The sequence below is a fragment of the Bufo bufo genome, chromosome 4 (assembly GCF_905171765.1).
Source record: "Bufo bufo chromosome 4, aBufBuf1.1, whole genome shotgun sequence".
Taxonomy (NCBI): Eukaryota; Metazoa; Chordata; class Amphibia; order Anura; family Bufonidae; genus Bufo; species Bufo bufo.
This window is the reverse complement of record NC_053392.1, coordinates 104,696,667-104,721,962: the sequence shown is the minus strand read 5'-3', so window position 1 is coordinate 104,721,962 and position 25,296 is coordinate 104,696,667. Positions and strand designations below refer to the sequence as shown.

Here is a 25,296-nt window from a genome sequence, read left to right as displayed (position 1 = left end):
TCAGGGAACTAGAAACACTCCTGGTTAGACAGCTTAAACAAAGATGGGAAGTTAAGACCCTAACCAGACATATAGAGTGTAATAGTATCCCTAAGGGGTTAACATTAACCAAAAATCCAGCACAAGATTTGTGCAACCAATCCTTCACTAAAGAATGGGATGAGATGTTACATCAGCATTCTCTCTCTCTTGTTAAACTAATTATCAAGAGAAGATTGGAAATTCTGACAGATACAACTAACAAAATAAATGAACTACGCCCAGTGGTAGATAAATTGCCACAAAATTCAGAATTTCTGACTCTCCAGTCCAGGTTGTGCATCAACCTGGACAGAATAGAACAAGAAATTATAGATAAAAAAACAAAAAAGATGAGTTATGAGAGTAGAACTAGTAAAAGAAGGGTTGATATGGGAGAAACACAAAGGGATATAGTAATCAGATCCAATACATCGAATTTAACGCAAAATGAGGATATACAGAATAGGGAGAGATTTGGGAACGATTTCTCTATACCAGTTCAAAATAGATTTGAGATCTTAGAAGAACGAGAACATTTTTTAGACAGGACCCCACCACATCACAGAACACGGACGAGACACGAATCACCACAAGAAACACGTACACAGAACAAAGAATCATTAATAGATCACCAGTACAACTTAAGACACAGACCACAAACCCAACACGAAATACACAAATTTCATCACTACAGGCCAGAAAGAATACAGTCACGGGAACATCACGACAGTCAGGAGCACCGAATGAGAACAAGGAATCACGGGGAAAGGGAAAGATACGCAGAGGAGGGAGAAAGAAGAGGGAGAAGACACAGATAACCAATATCACGATCACTAATGATTCTATTATTAATTTAAGCACCAAAATTTTAACTAATGCACAAGTCACTTTATTAAATAAAGGTCTTAAGTTTGCCCCTACCAATAAACTAAACAAGTTCGACACATTCATAGGTGTCGAAAAATTCATGAGACGTCTCTGTCTAAAAAAATATTTTATCAAGAATCCCATCAATCGGGAAATGATAAATAATGAATTCACCCACACTGATCTCAAAAAACCATCAAAAAAATACCCTAGAAATGAAACTAGCCAAGAGATGGCCAGTTTCAAAGAATGTGTTGAACACGATATATGAAAATTAAAGGAAAAAATTAGATACAAACGTAATAACTTAACAAATACGGAAGTGAAAGCATTAAAAGAACTACAAAAAGAAGCAAATATTGTTATTCGCCCAGCAGACAAAGGGGGCGCAATTGTAGTACAGGATTTAGATAAATATAATTTTGAATGTCTACGTCAACTTTCAGACAGTAGTACATATAGGAAACTTGTAAATGATCCCACGGAAACGTTTTTAACAGAACTAAATGAATTTTGCAGCAGAGGTAAAGATATCGGTATTTTAAATGAAGATGAATATAACTTTTTAATTAATAGATCTCCGCGCATCCCTGTCTTTTATTGCCTGCCTAAGGTCCACAAAGACAAAACTAACCCACCCGGTCACCCAATTATATCGGGAATTGGATCTTTGACCTCGAATTTATCTAAATATGTGGACGTAATATTACAATCCAGAGTAAAGAAGGTTCCGTCTTACGTGAAAGACACTACCCAGATCATAAAAATGATAGAATCGTTGGACTTTAGAGAAAATTGGATTATGGGTACTCTTGACGTACAATCGCTTTAAACATGAACAGGGCAAAAATTCAGTCAGATCTCAATTGGCACTTGAGGGCACTTTAAATCAAATACAAATTGAATATGTAGTAGATGCAATAGATTTTATCTTGACACATAATTATTTTAATTTTTCGGAGGATTTTTATATACAGATGCAGGGCACTGCCATGGGCACCAGGTTCGCCCCTAGTTATGCAAATTTATTTATGGCACAATGGGAATATGAAAACATTCAACCCAAACTAGGGACGAACCTGGTGCTCTGGCAACGATACATCGATGATGTATTTTTTATATGGCAGGGAGAGGAGGATATTTTAAAACAATTTTTAAGCGATATCAACCAAAATGAGTGGAATTTTACTTCCAGCAAAACCTCATTGGAATTTCTGGATTTAAAAATCTCAAGTCAGGAGGGTAAATTACAATGTACAACTTTTACCAAACCAACAGCATGCAACAGTTATATCCTATTTAACAGTTGTCATCTCCCTAATTGGTTGATTAACATTCCACAAGGACAAATGCGAAGAGCCAAACGCAACTGCACACAAGACGTTGAATTTGAAAAAGAAGCCAAAATTATGACTGATCAATTTTTAGATAAAAAAATACCCTATAGAAATTTTGGATGCAGCACTTAATAAAGTAAAGGACATGGACAGAAAATAATTTTTTATTGAAAAAGTCAAGAAAGTTAAAACGATAGAGTCGGATTTACGTTTAATCTTACCCTTTAATGGAGACTTTGGAAGGATCCTGGCCATTATTTATAAACACTGGCATCTGTTGAAAAAAGATAAAATATTAAACTCTATAATACCATCTAAACCAAAAATCGTATTTACCAAGGCCCCCAATCTAAATATTAAAATAGCCCCTACTGTCCGGAAGAAGAGTACATGTATCCCAACGGTTCAGTCCTGGGCAAATATTCTAGGCTTTTTCCGTTGTGGTGGATGTAATAACTGCAAGCTAACTTCGTTCCTTAAAAAAACCACTGAAGTGAGATCAACTACTAATAAGCATTGTCATAAAATTTATGAATTTCTCACTTGTAGCACAGAAAACGTGATTTATGTAATCGAATGCCCATGTGGGTTGCAATATGTAGGGAGGACCAAGAGGACGTTGAAAAAACGCATTGCAGAACACATTAGCAATATTAAAAAAGGTTTTGAAACCCACTCCCTATCATATCACTTTAAAACGACACACAATAAAGACCCCTCAAGCTTGAGATTTACAGCGATCGATAGGGTACAGAAAGATTGGAGAGGTGGAAATTATGTGGAAAAGATGTCACGGTTGGAAACAAAAAGAATCTATGAATTAAATACTTTACAACTGTCAGGATTGAACGCAGATTTTGAATTATTTGGCTTTTTATAGGATGGGCGCCAACTGTCGATGATCAACTGGACTATATTTAAAACTGGTCCAGTTTTTCCTCTACATTTGGCCCCCACCCCATTACCACACAATAGTAAAGAATAAATCTTCACTCAATGTTCTGGCTAATTCCGAATATCCCCATGCCCTGAAATTGTTTTAATTATTTTAATTAAGTGAAATATGGATTTCCTTGAGAAATATACTGAAGCACCTATCTGCTGGATAAAACGCACCGGAAACGCATTAAAACCGTTTGCGATACCGGTGCGTTTTTGATAACATGATGATGTTGAAAGACATACCAATCAAATATTGAAGGCCTCTTTACATTAACTAGTTGATGTCAGAAATGCAATATATTTAAAGTTTAAAGTTTTTAAAGTCTTATAAGCTCTTAATGTCATTATGGTTTTTCCATGTTTTAGATTTATGATAGGAGGCTTGGATGAATCCCCTCAAAATATCTATTAATTGGAGAAAGCGCACCGAGGTCGTATTAAAACCGCGTGCGTTTCTTATGATATTCTATTCCAGGGAAGTTTGTGATTAATTACCGGCAAGCTCTCCTATATCATACACTGTTATTATGATGTTTTAACACACTTAATTCTAAGTTGGAAGCACTATATGTGAAAATTATATATGTGGATCCCAATCCTTGAACAAATTGCCATTCCAGACCAGTCCTTCACATATTCTTGAGCAACTATAAAAGCGGAACAACATCGGGGGGATGTTAACCACTGAGGAAGGGGTCAATTAAAATCCCCGAAATGCGTCTGGTGTGAATTCCCCCCTTAAGGAAAGAAAGGATACTGCTACTCCGGTGAAGCTTGGACATCGCTATAAGAATAAAGGAATCGCTAAACCAACTGACCACGCTACTGGTGACATAGAAACCACGTGGAACAAACAAATCATTTGGCGCCAGGATTCAAACTTGAGGTAATAGCCCTTGAGACCGGGAGCACATCTACCTAACTCACCGAGTCGAGGGCTCTCCGTCCAACTCAAAGACCACCGGGTAAGAGCGCACATATCCTACATCCCATACAAGCGATCGCTCTGTCTTAATTACAGCGGGACGCCGCTGCACGCATCGGCAGTTACTTCACTGTCTGTATGGATCACTGAAAGCCATATCGGCTTGGAACTTATCCTATGAGTCGCATTTGATACAAAGTATAAGGCTGAAAGTTACATCTTTTGGAACTTTGAACATTACATGCTTATGACTTTGATATAAATTGCAAGTTCATTTCACTCACAGCCAGTGATTGTCCATAATTTGAGAACTCTAGAATTACTCAGTGACTGTGATACATATTGGAGACTGGTTTGCAATTTGGATTTATTTGAACAATTTACCGCTTCAATATTTCATATGTGAAAAAATATAAAGGAATACCAGTTAATATATAAAGAAAGGTCAAGTTTAGGGCGAGCACTCAACACTTGGACCAATAGAATGGGAATAAAACATTTATTAAATCACAATTTAGAACACGTGTACATTTCAATAAAATAAAGGGATAAAATACATAATAACAAATGCCACATATAGGGATAAAAGAATCGTGACGGTCGCTAGTCAGGAAACTTGTTGAATACTGTATGAAATCTAACACTTATAATAGAGCAACTGGTATTGGTCAGCCAGTACAATTGAGTGCAGCCAAGGGCATATATCCCATGCGCAGATGGATTAGTCAATCAATAGTGCTGGCTTGTATCCGCGGCTCCAGTAATAGTGACGTAGTGGAGCAGCTGAACGCAACAATTGTTCCTATAGTGTGAACACAGGTGACAATGTCCTTCAATAGCGATAGTAAATAGTGCTGGCTTATGTATGCGGCTCCAGTAGTGATGACGTAGTGGAGCAGCTGAGTTCGACAATTGCTGCTAATGTATGGACACAAGTATCAATGTCCTTCAATAGCGGTAGTTCAGTATAGTAGCCGTACACATTCGATAGTATGCCTGGTCGCATACAAACTGCAACAGTAATGTTCCTACCTTCCTCTTTGATCAATAGCGAGGACGTCTCTGTGGACGTGTGCGGTGGATAAGCAGCAGGTGGATCGTTCCGGCGTCTGGATGGTGACTGCTGAAGTTCGCTGTCTCCAGATCTCGCGGGATTACGGAAGCAGTGAGTATCCTGGACGACCCAAAGCGCTGTTTGGCAGATTGTGTGCTTGGCGTCCTAGAAATCCATATTCCTCCGATTTAGATTAATGTTTGCATGGCCATGCATAGAGTGCGGAGGTGCTTCTGTTACAGGTGTGGGCCGCACACCTGTAACAGAAGCACCTCCGCACTCTATGCATGGCCATGCAAACATTAATCTAAAGGCAGGGCAGTATGCTGGATGTAGAGTGCGATTACATTTGTATTTTATGTTTATTTTGTTATATGTCCCAATATTTAAAAATAAAAAATAACACAAATCAGTGTTGGCCACATACACCCATCCACCGCCTCCTCAACCTCCTACTCCTAGATCCAGATTATTTTTAATTTTTCAGTATTTTATGTTATTTTAAGTCATTTCCCTATCCACATTTGTTTGCAGAACAGTTGTCATGCTCTTAAGCGCATCTTGATGCCTTTTGCAGCCCTCTAGCCCTTTCCAGGACTATTTTAGACCATTTTAGTGCCCAAAAGTTCGGGTCCCCATTGACTTCAATAGGGTTCGGGTTCGGCGTCAAGTTCGGGTCAAGTTCGGGTCCCGAACCCGAACTTTTTTTTCAAGTTCGGCCGAACCTGCCGAACCCAAACATCCAGGTGTCCGCTCAACTCTACTAGTCATCCAATTGGCTTTTTTAATTAGAATGCATGAGTGAGAACCTTCACAGACATACTGTGGTGGAAACTTTTTTGTCACTGGATTACAAAGAAGATCTTCTCCCTTCTTTAGCTGTGTAAAAAATCCACCTCATAAGATTCCCTTACTGAGAAGATAAATACTTAATTAAATATATATCCTGTATATAGCATATGTATATGGTAATCCATTAAGTAGCTTCTATCATTCACAATTCCCTCATACACACAGCTGCTCGGCTGAACAAGCATGTGTTCTTGGTAAGAGCATGTGTTCGAGAAAGGAAGCCACTACTAAACTCTCCCTGAAAACAAAATAATGGGACATAGGGTTCAGCCAGCATAATGGGTATGTCAAGTTTAAGATTCTTGGCTTAATATTCAATCTCTTTGTCTTTATATAGTGCTACCCTTATTTCATATGATGGTTACTACCAGACTTTTCTTCCAGATTAAGAAAAAATAAGAATTTGAATAGAGTCTTGGCATCTCCACCCGACAATTTTGTTTACCCACACAAGAACAATTGTGAAAAAAGCTTGGTTTTTCTTCCCCATCTAAGCAGAGAAATAATACCTTGCGTGTAACTCACAAATCATTTCTTTGTATGAAGACCTAAACTTCAAGGTCCTTAAATAGGTTCTCTGAGGAAGGTATAGATAGATATCATAAATGGAGGGTCCTCCACTAGGGACGCCCTCAATCTGCTAGATAGGAAAGCTGCTGATGAAGCTCCTACTGTGGCAGATTCTGTCCCTCTATGTACTATGTGGCATTACATTTTAATTAGAGATAAGAAAATTCTAATGGAATTGGTTTTATCTCCAATTTGCTGAATTTTTGAAAGTTTTATTCAGGTATGAATCATTTCTACCCAAATCAATTTTCCTGAAAATTGTGAAAATTGGTATATAACACTGTAAGGTCTCCTAGAACTCAAAAAACAGAGAAGCAAAGCCCCAGAGAGCATAAAGATGAGACCCACACATAATAAATACATCACTTGAAGAAAGACAGTTCTCCCTCCAAAAAAAGGAAAATAGTTCTGAATGTCCTTGTATTACACTTCTATAAACGAGATGAACAAGTTAGGCCTCTTTCACACTTGCGTTGTCCGGATCCGGCGTGTACTCCACTTGCCGGAATTACACTCCGGATCCGGAAAAACGCAAGTGTACTGAAAGCATTTGAAGACGGAACCGTCTTCCAAATGCTTTCAGTGTTACTATGACAGCCAGGACGCTATTAAAGTCCTGGTTGCCATAGTAGGAGCGGGGAGCGGGGGAGCGGTATACTTACAGTCCGTGCGGCTCCCGGGGCGCTCCAGAATGACGTCAGAGCGCCCCATGCGCATGGATGACGTGATCCATGCGCTTGGGGCGCCCTGACGTCACTCTGGAGCGCCCGGGGAGCCGCACAGACGGTAAGTACACTGCTCCCCCGCTCCCCGCTACACTTACCATGGCTGTCAGGACTTTAGCGTCCCGGGAGCCATGGTAACCACTCTGAAAAAGCTAAATGTCGGCTCCGGCAATGCGCCGAAACGACGTTTAGCTTAAGGCCGGATCCGGATCAATGCCTTCCAATGGGCATTAATTCCGGATCCGGCCTTGCGGCAAGTGTTCCGGATTTTTGGCCGGAGCAAAAAGCGCAGCATGCTGCGGTATTTTCTCCGGCCAACAAACGTTCCGTACCGGAACTGAAGACATCCTGATGCATCCTGAACGGATTACTCTCCATTCAGAATGCATTAGGATAATCCTGATCAGGATTCTTCCGGCATAGAGCCCCGACGACGGAACTCTATGCCGGAAGACAATAACGCAGGTGTGAAAGAGCCCTTAGTTCTCCTTCCAAAAGGAAGATAAATCAAGTGAAAACTGCCTTGGTTAGCTGAATTGCTTTTGAGGTGGTCTTGGAAATGCCTTTTCTCATTAAGACCTCCTAGTATGCATGAGGAATATTGTAGTATTGTATTCAAATTAGCATAGCTTACTACTGCTGGCATCAGAGGGGCTTTGTGTTCTTTGCTTTTTGGAAGGAAAGCTATTCTCTATTGGATCAAATAACAAGAAATTCAACATGAATTCCGAATTGGTTCACTCATCTCTAATTTGACTGCAATAATACATTTCCTCTAGTGATGACAATGGTTCGAATGTGTCTTCTCTGGAGGATCTGACATGTGTATATATTACATGAACAGCCTATTGTTGTCAATTAGAGCTGTTTAATAACTAAGCCTACATAGAACTTCAGTGGAACAGAACACTTGCTCATTTTATAACAGGTTACTCCTGATCAGTGACTGTACCTGCATTGTTTTTGGGAGGATAGTGGATCAGACTAGCGCTCTATCTTCCCATACTGTACACTACAGCTGTCCTCTATAAGGTTCACTGCTGTAAGCATAAGTTGACTGTAATATTACCGGTTCAAAGCTTTTATTGGCTTTGGCCTAATGCTGGTTTTTGAACATTTATATTTATACTTATGTGTATTTATACACACTCAGATTGGGTCACTGTCACTAGTGGAGTACCTCAGGGGTCAGTATTGGGCCCTATTCTCTGCAATATATTTATTAATGATCTTGTAGAAGGCTTGCACAGTAAAATATACATTTTTGCAGATGACACTAAACTGTGTAAAGTAATTAACACGGAAGTGGACAGTATACTGCTACAGAGGGATCTGGATAGATTGGAGGCTTGGGCAGAGAAGTGGAAGATGAGGTTTACAACTGATAAATGTTAGGTTGATAAGGTTGTGCACATGGGAAGGAATAATGCAAGTCACCCGTACATACTAAATGGTAAAACACTGGGTAACACTGACATGGAAAAGGACCTAGGAATTTTAGTGAACAGCAAACTAAGCTGTAGAAACCAGTGTCAGGAAGCTGCTGCCAAGGCCAATAAGATAATGGGTTGCATCAAAAGGGGCATAGATGCCCGTGATGATAGCATAGTCCTAGTTACAGGCTATAGCTACTAGAGAGGGGTCGTTGATCCAGGGAGTTATTCTAATTGCCTGATTGGAGTCGGGGGGAATTTTTTCCCCCTAAAGTGAGGAAAATTGTCTTCTACCTCACAGTTTTTTTTTTTTGCCTTCCTCTGGATCAACTTGCAGGATAACAGGTTGAACTGGATGGACAGATGTCTTTTTCAGCCTTATAAACTATGTTACTTCTTCCATCACGGACCTGAACATGGTCTTGATGTATATAATCTTACTAATAACAGTATTATAGTACTCATGATGATACAGTTCAGTAAGACCTCTACAAAAGACCAAGTCTTTCAGATGACCACCCCCTTTTTCAGACTGGACTTCCTGTGACAGATTTTCAGTTCCACCATACACACTGGACATCTTCCTTGAAAAGAATATTTTAATGTCATGTTGGGTTGTTGCTTGAATCAGGTTTCACTGTATTTAGACCAATACTTTCTATTACACGTAGTTAGAAAAAAAGATATTCATACTTTCTATTTTACCAGCTTAGGAAGTCTTTAACAGAAGAAGCAATGAAAGGATGACAAGCGTGTTAGTTTCCACTACACATACCACAGTCTTATGCTTGAGGTTTCTGTCACCATATATGTGCTTGTCCACTGGTAACAAGTAATTTCCACTTTTGAGGGGGCTTCATATGGGAGGGGAAACTTACCTGTAACTGGAAATCACCACTTCCTCCTAACACCCTATAAGTAATTGTTAGAACAATGCAGGTTTTCATCATTCAGACAAAGGACCCCTTCCATCTCTGTGTCTCCCATCAACTGAAAAATGAAGTTCAGGCATATTCTTCTACTCATTTTTATTGGAGTAGTTCTTTCAGCAATAGAAAGTCAAGGTGAGTGCTTTGAAGATACAAATCATTTAAAGTAGAAAAGCCAAATATGTGATATTTTGATAGGAATACTGTAACAACGACCATGTAAAACCACGAGTAACCTGATGTGATAGGTCATTGAGCTGTGTTCCACAACATTCATATGCAGTGTCATATAGCATGATTAGTAATGCTAGACTGTGTACGATAGTCAGGAACATGACAAATTCTCACATGAGCAATCACAAGGCTTGTGCACACACCCATACTTATCTTTTGCCATATCCAGATGTTACTGTATCTTCCAACATTACTTCATTATCCTATGGTAACCTTAAAGGAGTTTTCTGTGACTTAAATACTGATCCTATCCTCAGGATAGAACATCAATATCAGAAAAATGGGGTGTCCAACTCCCAGCTCAGGGGTTTGAAGGGGCTTTGGCTTTCAGGAAAGAGCCACAGCCTCTTACTTGGCCTTTGGCATGTCCATTGGTCCCATGGCTTATCTGCAGTTCAGTTCCATTCAGGATAGGTTATCAATATCTAACTCGTGAGGATCTGACTCCGGGCACCCCCGCCATTTAGTTGTTTGAACAGAACGCAGAGCTCACTGGAGTGCCGTGGCCTCTTCAAACAGCTGTCATTGGGGGTGAAAGGAATTGGACCCCAGCTGTTTAGATATTGATGACCTATTAGGGGAACCCTTGCTCTTCTAATAAGATTCATGATCAGACATCCTCTAAACATTTATATTCTGGCAGCCACCAATTGTGGAATAATTTTTACAAAAAACTCGGGTAGTAGTAACCTGTAGCACCCATACCCTACAGATGAAGGAAAAATGAAATAATACCATGGAGAACTCATCAGATTTTGCCCATGTCTCACTTTTATTATCTTCAGTTTCTATTGTCTCCACAAGAACCGATGTGCAGTAAGGTTGTGTTAGGGGTAGATTGTGGTATAGGGCAGCCCTACGTACTGTATACTATACTATACTTACTATATATTTTAAAGGTGAATTATACGGTTAATCTAGGGTCAGTAATAGAGATGAGCGAATCAAAGCTGATGAAGTGGAATTTGAACCAAATTTCAGGAAAAATTAGTGAAAACTCAGATCTGATGGTATATTCTAACCCCCAGGCATTCCCATGGTGATGGGGACACTTGTTGTGGAGGAGTATGCCAAAGTGAAACAACTGTACATGTAGAAAAAAATGCCGAATATTCGAAAAAAATAATATATAGCACTATATCGAATATATTGCTATATATTTGTTTTTAGAATATTCTACATATGCGCATATCATGAGGCAGTAAGGTGCCCAGAGGGGCATTATTTTCATTCAAAAGGTGCCCAGGAACGCCCTTGAGTGCCCAGGTCTGCCACCCCTACAGAGCCCAAGCACGCCTCTCTCTCCTCTCATACACTACACCCCCAGCCTTGACATTGCTGTCACGCCCCACCCCCATCCAGTAGCCGATAACCCCACCTACCCTTTCCCTTCAGCTTCACCAACAGGCACTGGACCTGCGCTCTTCCAGTTTAACTGATGGTATCAGCCTCAACTATTTTACTGGGCATGCGCCAAAAACGTCACTGTGTTCAGCGCATGCCCAGTGAAAAAGTTGAGGCTGATGCCCTCAGTTAAACTGGAAGAGCGCAGGTCCTATGCCTGTTGGTGAAGCTGAAGGGAAAGGGTAGGCGGGGTTATCGGCTACTAGCGACGTAACTGGGATGGGGGCGTGACAGCAATGGCAAGGCTGGGGGCATAGTGTATGAGAGGAGACAGAGGCGTGCTTGGGCTCTGAAGGGGTGGCGGACCTGGGCACTCGAGGGCATTCCTGGTCACCTTTTGAATGAAATTAACACCCCTCTGTGCACCTTACTGCCTCATTATATTCGCATACTCCTCCCCAACAAGCGTCCTCGTCACCATGGGAACGCCTGGGGGGTTAGAATATACCATCGGATCTGAGTTTTCACGATCTCACTCAGATCGTAAAAACTCAGATCCAATGGTATATTCTAACCACCAGGCGTTCCCATGGTGACGGCGATGCTTGTCGGGGGGAGTATGCCGGAACAACTGTACAGGATAAAAAAAAGATGAATATTCTAAAAAACAAATATATTCGCTATAGTGCTATTTCGAATATTCGTCATTTTTTTCCATCTGAAGTCATGATTCCTCCCTGCTTAAGTTGCTTGTGGGCCAATGACTCATTGGTCCACAAGCAAGGAGCAGGGAAGAATTATTTGCAAGTTTCCGAAGTTGCGTTATTTGCGAATAATATTTGCTATTCGAATATTCGCTCAACACTAGTCAACACAAACCTACTGCTGACACCCTCTCCACTCTGTCGGGGGGGCCCTACTTGTATACGCATTTAATAGAACAGGTCCTGTAGACATTTATGTGGTATCAGCTGACGACGGAGTGTGCTTTTCCTTGGCGCTAATATCGACCTGTAAGGCTGAGTTTATACATGAGTTATATAATTTGGTCAGTTTTGGCCCCGTGACTGCCCAAATAAGTGAAGTGTGCAGTGATTCTAAGAGCGACGCCTGTCATGTGCGTGTCATACTGACTCACAGTACTGTTTCACTACCACAGCAGACTCCCTATGCGTGCTACTGCGAGGCACAGTGTTCTACACCACTATACAGGCTCTCTGCAGCCAGGAAATAGCCGTTTTTAACGAGATTCACCGCAAATAAATTCAGATTGAACAAAATATTTTTTTTTTATTTGGCACACCGTCCAAATCGAATTTTTGAAAAATTCGCTCATCTCTAGTCAGTAACTAAGTTACTATTGTCTTTAATTATCATACAGCATGCATATATGGCAATAAAGTTATTGGCCCTACCCTTAGCTTTGTTGTAGGGTTTCTACCAGTTGCGGATTAAAAAACAGCTGGGCTTTGTGTAATTTTATCTTTATTTGGACCCAATATCACTTTAAAGGGATTGTTCAGGACTTTAATATTGATGGCTAATTCTTAGGATAGACCATCAATATCAGACTGATGGGTTCCAACCAGCACTTGAGCACTCCTTATTACCAGGTACAGTGCTCTACATTCTGGAATGACTGTGCGTCAAATGTACTAATACTACACCTAGCTCTGCCCCCTTCACCAGTGTCGGGTAAACAAGGAGCAGTGATAGCACCAATAGCTGCAGCTTATAACCCCAATCATATGATTAGAGGCTGTTCTGCATTTTCAATGAAATCTTTAAATTTGCAAATATATTAGCTCCATTATGTTCAGTAAAGCTACAGTATTCAGGCCAGAGTCTACATGTTGCCTATCCTAAAATTATTTGGAAGTGATTTTTTTCCTTTACATTTGAATGGGAAAAAAAAAAATCACAAGTCCCATGTATCGCAGACTTTAGCATATTTGACATGTAGATATGCTGCAGGTATCGCTTACGGGGGTAGTTGTGCAGAAGAAACAAAAAAATGGACCACAATTAATGAACTGGTAAACTTTAAAGGGAAACTGTCATCATGTAAATCGGCAGGCACCATGTTATAGAGCAGGAGGAGATGAGCGGTTTAACATATAGTTTTGTGGGAAAAGTTTCAGTAAAACTTCTAATTTCTTAATTTAATCCTCTGCTCTTTCTACGCATAGGAGTCATAAGGGCGGTCCAATTTACTGATTTACAACTAACTGTTTATGCTAAAGCTCCTTTTACACGGGCCTATGATCTGGCAGATTATCCAGAACAAAGGAGACACTCCCAATAACTGTCAGGTCATCAGCAGAGATGATTTACATGCAACAATGACCTCCTCTGTATGGTGACAAGGGATCAATCGCTTGTTCTCATAGAAAATCATTGTTCCTGGCAGCCGATCATTTAGATAGCACAGTTTTCCGCAAGGAATGATGATTTTTGATGCGGGCAGAATGACAGGATCACCCGATGAACGCTCCTTCGCAATAATCTACCAGATCATCGGTGTGTGTAAATGGACCTAGGTGTAGAGCTGCCCACACGACTCATAAGTAGTGATGAGCAAAGTGTTCAAAAACTCAATTCAGCTGCTTCGCCAAACTTTGACAAGAAATTTGATTTGTTACAAAGTACTTTGTCAGGAATCACATTCCATTGTATGAAGCAGGCGCAATGATGGAGAGCGGTTATCACGAGATTTGGCAGTTTTACTTTAATCAAGATGGCCGCGACAGCCTCTTCGCGATCAAATGGATGAGGTGAGTATGTATTTTTTTTATTTCTATTTCAGGTAAAATTGATTCGTTACTACGAAGTGTAAGGAAATTCGCCTTCGTGATTAACCACATTTTTACTAAAATTCGGATTGAAATCTACTTTGTTAAAGGGGTTGTCCGGGTTCAGAGCTGAACCCGGACATCCCTCCATTTTCCCCCCGACAGCCCCCTGACTTGAGCATCGGAGCAGTTCATGCTCCGATGTTCTCCTTTGCCCTGCGCTAAATCGCGCAGGGCAAAGGCATTTTTGGAGATCCGGTGACGTCCCAGGCTCTCCTTGGGGCTGCCAGGAAGCCTGTTGACATCACCGGCACTGATGGGTGGGATTTAGCGCTGCTCTAGCCAGTAAAACTGTTAGGGCAGCGCTAAAGCCCGTCCATCAGAGCCAGTGATGTCACCGAACACACTGCCGGGCGGAGGTTTGAAAACAAAAGAACCCGTTCCCTGCACGATCTAGCGCAGGTCAAGGGAGCGCATCGGAGCATGAGATGCTCCGATGCTAGCCTCAGGGGGGCTGCCTGGGTACAAATATGGGTATGTCCGGGTTCAGCTCTGAACCCGGACAACCCCTTTAACTTCAATTCACTCAACACTACTCATAAGCATAGAAAGAAGAGGGATTTTGCTGGATAAAAGACATGTTATATTGAATATTTTCACACAAAACTATATATCGATCTGCTCAGCTCATCCTGCTCTATAACATGCTGCAGATTACACCATATCTTTATGGTGACAGGTTCCATTTAATATCAGCTGTCATCTTGACATTTTTCCCCAATTTGTAGTGTGTGGTGTTCATACCATATTATACTGTACATTGGATTAGATTATTGTATTAGATCTATTGGTATGGTGCTACTAGCATTACTGCCACTACCAGATCTCAAAGTCTGTATATTATTGCACATCCTATATCTGGACATTGTCAAGGGAGAAGAAAATATTTGTAGACAAAAGCCACTGCCATGTCATAGGGTGTACATCCTATTACACATCCTATATCTGGAGGTTGTCAAGGGAGAAGAAAATATTTGTAGACAAAAGCCACTGCCATGTCTTAGGGTGTACGGTCACTTTCTGAAATCTCAACGTGGTTGTCTTACTGCTGTGTCACAGGAATATGATTCACTGAACATGTGCTGGAGGAACTGTCTCTACATGTAAGCATCTGACTCAACCAGACACTTCAGTGAAGGTAGCCTAGATATGTACAAAGGTTCCTTCTTTATTAGGCTACTTTCACATTTGCGGCAGAGTGATCCGGCAAGCAGTTCCGTCGCGGGAACTGCCTGCCGGATCAGGCAATCTGCATGCAAATGGACAGCATTTGTAGACGGATCCGGATGTGGATCCGTCTCACAAATGCATTGCAAGAACGGATCCGTCTCTCTGTTTGTCATACGGACAAACTGATCCGTTTCTATTTTTTCCCCCATTTTTACATGCGCAGACTGGAAGGACGGTTCTGGCATTGTGGTATATTTAATGCCGGATCCGGCACTAATACATTTCAATGATCCAGCATTCCGGCAACTGAACATGCTGCGGTATTTACTCCGTCCAAAACGCCATTCAGTGACTGAACTGAAGACATCCTGATGCATCCTGAACGGATTTCTCTCCATTCAGAATGCATGGGGATATGCCTGATCAGTTCTTTTCCAGTATTGAACCCCTATGAGAGAACTCCGTGCCGGAAAAGAAAAACGCTGCTGTGAAAGTACCCTTAGTTTCCTCACCAACATGAGAGGTCTTGTGGATGTTCCAAAAGAGGAAGTGAGGAAGTATTTACTGACTTAACCAGTTAAAGGGTTTGAAATTAACAGGATAAATGAATGATGTCCTATCAGTGAAGGTTCAAATACTGTAAACCTCGAAAGATCACTCGACTGTGGCAAGAAAGCACTGCCAGACTTCATCTCCTGATGCCTCTGTTTGGTTCTGTAGACCACATGCCTGGTCCATTATAGTCAGAGGCTGGTTGGACAGCCCCTAGAAAAACCTAGCATAGTCGATATGGGACTAAGTGGCTTGTCCTAGTAACATTGACACTTCATTCTTTATACTGTACACTTCAGGATATATTAGGAATAAACATAAGGCAATTTTTTGAAATTTGTTCCTGATCCTACGTATTTGAGCAAATCAATCATCAGAATTAAATTGGGTCTGAATATTTTCAACCCAAATTGACAAATGCCCCATTGATCTGAAAAGCCATGCATGGTACTCTGAGGTCTCCTTGGACTTTAATGCCAAGACAGCATTAGTAATGACAAAGTGAGAGTGATATATATGGCTATGGGTAAACGGATAGTACCCGGTGGTAACAGCCTGTCTAATAACACTGCACTGGAGGATTTTCTTTTTAATTAAAAAATGTTCCAAAAATTATTCCCTTTTGGTGGCAGATTCCTTCTTCTCTGTCTTCTGACCTGTGAAATAGTGGGCACCGTTTTGATCAGTTTGTTGGATACGAATTGCAAAAGTTTCAGATTTAATAGAATCCAAATTCTGGGGGAAAATCGCAATGAATTTGACTAGTTCAAAATCTATTTATTCATCTCTAATTAGGAGTAATCTTTAAAGATTAGTTCTCCTCCCAATAGCTATGATGGTGGTCCAAGTTTTGAATATATCCTTGGATCCTCCATTTGTATTGTATATTGAATTCTTCATAGCCAGGGGTGTCACTAGGTCAAAACATCTGGGGCTAAGGCAAGGGCTCTGAGTGAGACAGTGATACAGTTGAAACTACGTGTGGCAGGACATGGAAGCCTCCCTGTCCTGCCTTTCATTCTAACAAGCCACAGGCCTCTAGGCCTAAAGCCTATTATAGAACACATCAGCGGCTCTGACTGCGCTATGACGTCATTGCAAGCGCCTGTGTTGGGACGCAGGCGGGAAAAGGCCTGTAGCAGACAACAGTGAGGAGGGAAGTGATGGCTTACTACTACTGGGAGCTATAGGGGTTGGGTGCTGTATAACTACTGGGACCCTATAGAGGTCATTATAACTACTGAGGCACTACAAGGGGAACTATTGGGGTATTTTAAATACTGTTACTTCTATGGGAGGGCATTTGAACTACTCAGAGCACTACAATAGGGCATTTTAACTACTGGGGCACTATAGGGGCATTTTAACTACAGGAACATTATAGGGGCATTTTAACTACTGGGGGCTCTACAGTGGGACCTTTTACCTAGTGAAAAATTCAGTTCCTCCAGCACTTGAGAACTATAGTGACATGGAAAATGACCACCAAAAATTCTAAAAAAAACATGTTTAGTATACAACTTAATTTAAACAATAGGTCATTTTCTGATGACAATTTCCCTTTAAGGCAACACAAAATACTTCAGGATACAAGTCTTCAGAAGCATAATCTGAAACAGACCCCCTACCTACCTGTGCCATTTATAATACCAGTGTGTTCTTATGACAGAGGGGCCTTTGGGACCCCCAGGGCTACGGCTGTGACTACTACTTCTGCACACTCTATAGCTGTGCTCAGGGCCGGTGCAAGGATTTTTGCCGCCCTAGGCAAAGATCCATTTTGTCGCCTCCTCATGTCACTCACTTACTGACAGACACACACACACTGACAGACAGACACGTACTCAGACACTCACTGAATGACGTACACAGAAACTCATTGACAGACATACTCACTGACGGACACACATACACTCACTGACAGAAATACACCTACTCACTGACAGACACTCACTCACTGGCAGACAAACACACACATATACACTCACACAGACACTCACTGACAAACACACAGACACAGACACTTACTGACTGACAGACATCCACACTCACTGACATACACACACAGGCACTCAATGACAGACACACATACATTTACTGACAGACAGACATACACTCACTCACTGACATACATACACAGGCAGATACTCACTCAGTCAAACACTTAAACACTCACCTCCCTGGGGTCCAGCCAGTGTGGTGCAGCTCCTCAGTCCTCCAGCGCGCCGTTTAGTATGCCGGGGCCGGAGTGACGTCATATTCCGGCATCACAGAGGGCGCGCGAGGGAGGAGTGGGGAGCTGCTAAAACAGCCTCCTTTGCCGGCCGCCTCCTCTCCTCCGGTAATTTACTGGCAGAGCAGGAACCTGCCATCAGGGTAAGCAGATGCCTGCTCTGCCATATTTAAGAAGAACCTCCACCTCCTGGCCCCCCTGTAACAGCGCTGGGGGCGGCTCAAGAGTCGCTCGCCCAGGGCTGCAGCCCCAGACAGGGGGAGCCCACCAGGGCGCCCCCAGCAGGCCAGCGCCGTAGGTGAACGCCTAGTTCGCCTAATGGTTGCACCGGCCCAGGCTGTGCTCCTGCAAATCTTCCTGTGACTTTTGGGTGATATCTCAATAAGAAAGAGAAAAATTAGTGGGAAGTTATTCACCAAATAGTGAACATAGTAAAGTGATAGATTTGTTTCATAACGTAACAAGATACATAAAAAAGACAGCCCAATGACTCCTGTGTGGGTCTGAGATAACGTCATTATTAACCCTATAGTCTCCAAGCTGTTGTGCATGGAACATCTACAGCTCACCACAATTCTAAAATGACACATAAGTGGGCTTCAGCGGCAGTAGTAAATGCTCCCAGGACCCTTCATAACCATAGAGCTGTACTGAAATGATTGATGCAGTCATACAGTTGTGAGCTTCAAAGGTTTGCGTCTCGCTGCATAACTACACTAGTACATATGGAAATTGTCACTTGTGGTTGAGTTACACACATGACTGGTGAGTCTACACAAAGTGCGAACTTGTGATAAAGACAGAAACAATCTACACGGAGACTGCATGAGGAAACAAATTCTCCTTCTGCTCAAAAATGTTCCTCTCTTGGCTGTGTCTGCAGTACCCCAGACCGGGTGGTATCTGCAATTGTTGTATTATTATGTATCCCTATGTATTCCATTTTTTTTCCGCCATATGTAGCAGTCAGAGAAGGTATGGATGGCAAAAGGTTGGCAGGAATAGGGCAGGTGGGATGGTCCTGCTTCCTGCTAGGAGGGAGAGTTATTGTCTAGCTAGAGAGAGGAGAGAAAGCACACTGCAGAGCTCCTAATCCTGGAACAAAATTTTATTATCCAGAGAGACCAACACCTTTCAGCTTCACAAAAGCACAAATAAGACAGCAGAGTAAGATAAGACAGCAGAATAAATAGCAAAATACTGCATTATAGACACTGCTGCAAGGTGAGGGACTACAGCTCAGACACCTATCACCCAAACCACCACTAGGCCTGATAAAATTCAATTCTGAACATGTATACCAATACCTGCATGTGCCACAATACAGTCATCCAACTTGCCTCCATACCCCCTCAAACTGCACTTTGACTTCGCTGCTACTGGATGTTTTGCAAGCAGTGGCATACATAGAGAAGTAAGGGCCCATACAAGGATCAAACCAGCCCCCCACACAGGACAGAAGGGTTTCTGCCTAAACCCCATTCAATGACCCTTGTGCCATTTTTCCACTGTTTCGTTTGCTAAAAGTTGTTTCTTTGGAGGTTAGAGTCCTGACCAAGTTTTCACCCCCAGTAGAAGAGGAGATGGGCCCCCTCCTGCCCTTGGCCCCATAGCAGTCGCATGGTCTGCCGCTATGGTAGTTACACCCCTGACTGCAAGTTATATTTTGTACTAAGTAAAAAGAGACTGTTATATATTTACTTCTGGCCTGATTCTTCAAACTACATTTCCACTGCACCGATCCCCAGGGAGCAACTGTGAAACAACATCTCATCATGGCCACTACCACTCCCATCCTCTGCATCGGCTCCTCAGGGACCCGTTGCACATGCACATTCCATCCCTTTCTGAATATCTTGCATGGTGTGCATACAGATCAGATAATGACTACCGACTTACTTATATTTTGCTGGTTTGGATATTACCTCAATACTTATACCAACAAATATTAATTATTATACTTTCTTATCCTTTTATTTTTAGGGCTGGGATTTGATTATAAAGACGTGTATCCATGCTTAGAAGTGCAAACGCGAAAAGTTAATATTAAAATCCTGCAGAGTTACACAATCAAAACCATCCCTATCAATGCCGTTCTGTAAGTACCTCATGGATCTCGTGCTTCTAGCCTCATGTACATATATTGTGAAGCCTGTGCAGCAATGCATGCATTCTCTAGGGTTCCCTACTATGGAGCAATAAGCACTTCACGTGCCGTCATATGGTGTCTCCATGTATCGTTATATCCTTCCGTAGATGTTTCTAGGCAAGTTTTCTTCCATGATACAGCCCATAAATTTCTATGGGCAGTGTATAGTAAATCTGTGCAACAAGGAAAGAACAGTCCTGTACATAAGGTTACCACCATTCTAAACTCAATCTTGACAAAACCAACATTGAGTAATCACGAAATTGGCACACAGGTACATCAGGTGTCCATGAAGGTTTTAAACCAGGTCTCAGCTCTCTAGGACGTACCGTTCCTGAGATATTCCCAAAAAATGCATTAGCCAATAGAAGCTTGGTCACATGACCCTTATCCGCCAATAGAAGCTCGCAGGTCCTCCAGCCTCCACAGTTTTACTCCAGGTTTCCATAACAACCCAGCCATTTTTCTTCACTGCTGTAGGAGAGCTTTGAAGAAAATCTGTCACCAGGATAATTGCTATTGAAGTAAAGCCATGGCCTAATAGCACTTAGTACCTTATTTCAAGATGTGCCTTTGTTCCAGCAATAGATGTTTTTATCCTCTGAAAATCCAGTTTATTTGGTATGCAAATGAGCCAGTAAGGTGCCCAGAGGGGCGTCACTCTTGCAAGAAGGAGCCCAGACACGCCCCCTGCCACAATGTGTCCACTCTCAAAAGACGAACTTAAAACCCTGCCACGCCCCTGATATGATTAGGCCCCTCCCACTTCTCAGTCGACGGGGATTTAAAAAATGAAGGTAAAAATCTACTTCTGTCAGCTGCAGGGGTGGGAGGGAGGGTGACTTTCTCCCTGCAGCTCACACTCAAACAGCAAGGTTCTGCTGTCTGAGAGCAAGCTGTTCAAAAGGACACGCCCCCGATCCAATTAGGCCACACCCCCTACCACTCCTTAGCCGACAGGGATTGAAAAAATTAAGTTAAAAATCAACTTCTGTCAGCTGCAGGGGTGAGAGGGACGGTGACTTTCTTCCTGCAGCTCACACTCAGACAGCACAGTGCTGCTGTCTGAGAGTGAGCTGTTCAAAAGGACATTCTTGTGTCCGTTGAGGCCCTGCACCAGACGGAGGACAGGGAGTCTGAAAGCAGGTTGCTGTGGAGGTCACAGTTAAGGGATAGTCCGCTATGGAGGTCAGTGTTAAGGGGCAGATTGCTGTAGAGGCCACTGTTAAGGGGGCAGGCCCTTGTGGAGGTCACTGTCAAGGGGGTGGTGTTCTGTGAAACTCACTGTTAAAGGGAATGCTGCTGTAAAGGTAAAAGTTAGGGGGGTGGGCTGCTGTGGAGGTCCAATTTTAAGGGACGGGCACTGTTGGGGGGGGGGGGGGGGCTCTGTGGAGGTCACTGTTAAGGGGGCGGGGTGCTGTAGATATCACTGTTATAGTGGATAGTGTTGATATCTTTTAATGACACACACAAACATTAAATGAAATAGATTAAATATACCCGAGCAAAGCCGGGTCCTTAAGCTAGTATATATATATATAATGTGTAGTGTTGAGGCACATTAGAGGAAAAGATTAAAACAATTTTATCAAATCTAAGGGATTTTTGGTGCTATATTAGGACAGGATACGACCGAGCTTATGTAGGTTTATATGACAGGACTCCTAGCAGAGACAGTGAGAGTCTGTTCACCTTAACATATCTATCAGATTGTTTCCATTACATAAATAATTGCTGGTAATGAAGCATTAGTTGTAGTTAGCAGACTTTGTCATCTACCTGGAATGCTAATCCTTAATATGAATGTCTTACTAGGTTTTTTGCAAAAAATGGTGTAAAGATCTGTGCTGACCCCAATCAGGCCTGGGTTAAAAAAGCTATAAATACGCTGGACAAGCAAGCTCAAAACCAATCATCTAAGAAGGGAACAAGCAAAAAGAAAGTGAAAAAGACAACAACCAAAACAAAAAAAACAGCAGGGAAGAAAACTCGAGGAAAACCAAAGAAAAGGTCTGAGCCAAGCAAAAAAGCGTCACCAGTGTAATCCATCATTTCATCATGAATCCTCTAACCACCAGGACTCCAAGCTCTGAGTAACCTCTAATATCACTGAAAATAAACTAATAGTGGCGACCGAGATTACTGCTCCTTCATTCTTAGCCGATCAATGCATAGAAAATAATATGGCTAGATTCACAAAATACAATAGGAAAATGCTGCTATTGTTTTCCTTGAGAAACTGCACATTTTTAATGACTGGTATCCAGGACTTACGAGCCGAGAAAGAGTTACTCTGACATGGAAATTACATGGACAGCACATTAATATCTACAGGCAGCGTGTAATGCTGCTTTCATCCTGTGGAGGCACTGCTTCCCTCACAGATTTCAGCTGAAGCTGGGGTGTCAGTAGTGAGAAAATCTTTGATCACCTTAGTGTAAAGAGATCTTTTGGGATTATGCAAAACTGATGACCCTTTTAAGGCCTTGTTCACACACATACACATATTTTTCATGCATTTGTGCTTTTTTTTTTCCAGACAAAACAAAGGTAGCATCCCAAATAGATAATTTAACAAGGAGCTGTCGCCTCTCCTGATCTGGCTGTTTTAGGAACTACTTGCGTTCCCCGTGTAATAACAATTCTGGAGCCTCTGTTCTTATATCTCTATGCTGTGCTATTCCTTTATTATTCCTGCTAGAAGTTATGAATGAATTTCTAGCAGCAGTTTGCAATGAAGGTTCAGATGGGAGTTATCAGTTAAGGTTGTGTTCCTACTGAGTCTGATATTATCCAGTCAGTGCTGCCAGTGTCACATTATGCAGGGACACGTCCCCAGCTGGTAACACCCATCTGGACCCTCATTGCAAATGGCTAGTAATTTATTCATAACTTATAGTAGAAATGATAAAGAAATGTCAGAACACAGATTCACAAGAATGGATGCTCCAGAATTGTTATTACATGGGGGATGCAAGTAGTTGCTAAAACAGTCATGTAAGGAGAGGGGAGCGGTCCTCTTTAAGTCTTTCAATGATTCTTTTGAATCCACTTCTGGTTTTAGCTAGAGAAATGGCACCACATCAACACTGTGTGAACAAAACCTTTGCCAAACTTAGAGGCATATTTATTAAGACCATCGTTTTACAATGTTAACAAAGCCCAAAGCTGGCGGTGGATACGCCGGAGTTATGAAGAGGCGCCGGCCTCCGCCAGTTCTAAATGCAAGACAGCTTTCTTGCTGTTTCAGGCCTGACGGGCCCTCCCCTTCCCCACCCACGCCATGCCCACTCTTGTAGACCTGGCATGAACAGGGAGAAGTCGCAGACCTGCTCCTCAAATATGCCTAATATAGATGAGAATTTTAAACTCTTTGCTGGTACTGTTTCACTCACATATGGACTTACCTAAAAACAGCGCCTATCAGGGATGAGCGAATCGACTTCGGATGAAACATCCGAAGTCGATTCGCATAAAACTTTGTTGTAATACTGTACGGAGCAGGAGCTCCATACAGTATTACAATGTATTGGCTCCGATGAGCCGAAGGTATTGCTTTGCGAAGTCTTGCGAGACTTTGCACAATAACTTCATAAATTAATTTGTACTGTAAAAAACCAAGTGGTAACTTGTAACCGAACCCGAGTTCGGGAAATGTTTTTTTACAGTACAAATTAATTTATGAAGTTATTGTGCAAAGTCTCGCAAGACTTCACAAAGCAATAACTTCGGCTCATCTGAGCCAATACATTCTAATACTGTATGGAGCTCCTGCTCCGTACAGTATTAGAACAAAGTTTTATGCGAATCGAGTTCGGATGTTTCATCCAAAATCAATTTGCTCATCCCTAGTCCCTATCCATCTGTGTAAGTAACGTACCACAATGTAAAAAAAAACTCCCCTAGATGTCATGTGTGAATGTGGCTTGCATCCGATGTTCCAGTATTGCATCTAGAATCTCTGCAGAGATAAGCATTACTGCAGATGAGGTGCATTACTGACAATTTCATTGACATGAAGGATCCTCAGATTACTGCTGCAAATGTCTATATGTCTTGCAAAATAAAATATTTGCTCAGCTTTATGTAATAAAAGATTTTCCTAACAATATAAATGTTTTATATCAAACCAGCTCCAGGTTGTGTTGATGTTGTGGGAACATTTAACACCAGGAATGGGATTAAACAGGTTCCGCCCTCAACGGCAGACACACGGTGTCACGACACATGTTTACATATACATATATATATGCAACACACATTCACATAAATACCCATATATATACTACACATATATACAACCCAACTTTTAAAAAACCTAATTTTAACCACCGGATCTGGAGAACCTGAGGGAACCGGCTGAATCCCTTGCCTGTTTAATACACAAGGTTATTGTCCACCTCCACCGGTAAATTCTATCAGGGTGCAGTCTTTCTCGTTTCATAGAACAAGGCTCTCTTAGTATCTGCACCCCAGGTTAACCCAAGCTGGCTATTTTCATTAATGATGGCTGAACCTACTGATTATGGTGGGACTGGCCAACCATCTAATGTTTATGGGGTTATCCTAGCTTTCCCCCAACAGCATGGAGGCTCAGTGGTTAGCACTTGTGCCTTGCAGTGCAGGGGTCCTAGGTTTGAATCCGACCATGGACAACATCTGCATGGATGCCAGAATACTAATCCAGGATACACAGCACAATTGGTACGATGGAGGTCTGTTCTACTAATACAGCCAAAATTTAAAAATACCTCTCACATAACTTTTTATCAAATAAGCTTTATTAACAATTCAATGATAAATAACTACTTGAAAAATAGCATACGGTAAATAGCACATTTAAAAGGATTGGCAGCAATAAAATATCCAATAGAGAAAATGGGTGTGCCACAATATCAGGTCATATTAAATCTATATATTGCAAATATATAAATCAAATGAAAATAAGTCCAACAAAGGGATAATCATAAAGAGGACTCTGAAATGAGAGTCCATTTAGGTAACATATCTGGATTACAGAGCGATATGGCGACGCCCTTCTCCCAATGCTGTTTCGCCCTAAGGTTTCTTCCGGGGCATAGCATAGCCAATGAGTTATTCAATAAAA

At 41.8% G+C, this 25,296-nt stretch overlaps 1 protein-coding gene and 1 long non-coding RNA gene across 2 annotated transcripts in view; one reads left to right on the top strand and one right to left on the bottom strand.

Moving 5' to 3' along the window:
- The window catches only part of LOC120997527, a 1,081,373-nt gene extending 1,070,969 nt beyond the window's left edge, over nt 1-10,404 (bottom strand). The window contains exon 1 of the long non-coding RNA XR_005778191.1: nt 10,372-10,404. This is a non-coding gene — a long non-coding RNA (uncharacterized LOC120997527). The remainder of the gene's footprint in view (nt 1-10,371) is intronic.
- On the top strand, nt 9,582-22,328 carry LOC120997524 (lymphotactin-like). The gene is made up of 3 exons (XM_040427608.1): nt 9,582-9,790; nt 20,024-20,138; nt 22,005-22,328. The coding sequence occupies exons 1-3, from the start codon at nt 9,724-9,726 to the stop codon at nt 22,231-22,233; spliced, it is 411 nt and encodes a 136-aa protein (XP_040283542.1). The 5' UTR covers nt 9,582-9,723; the 3' UTR covers nt 22,234-22,328.
- Nucleotides 22,329-25,296: the final 2,968 nt, after the last annotated feature.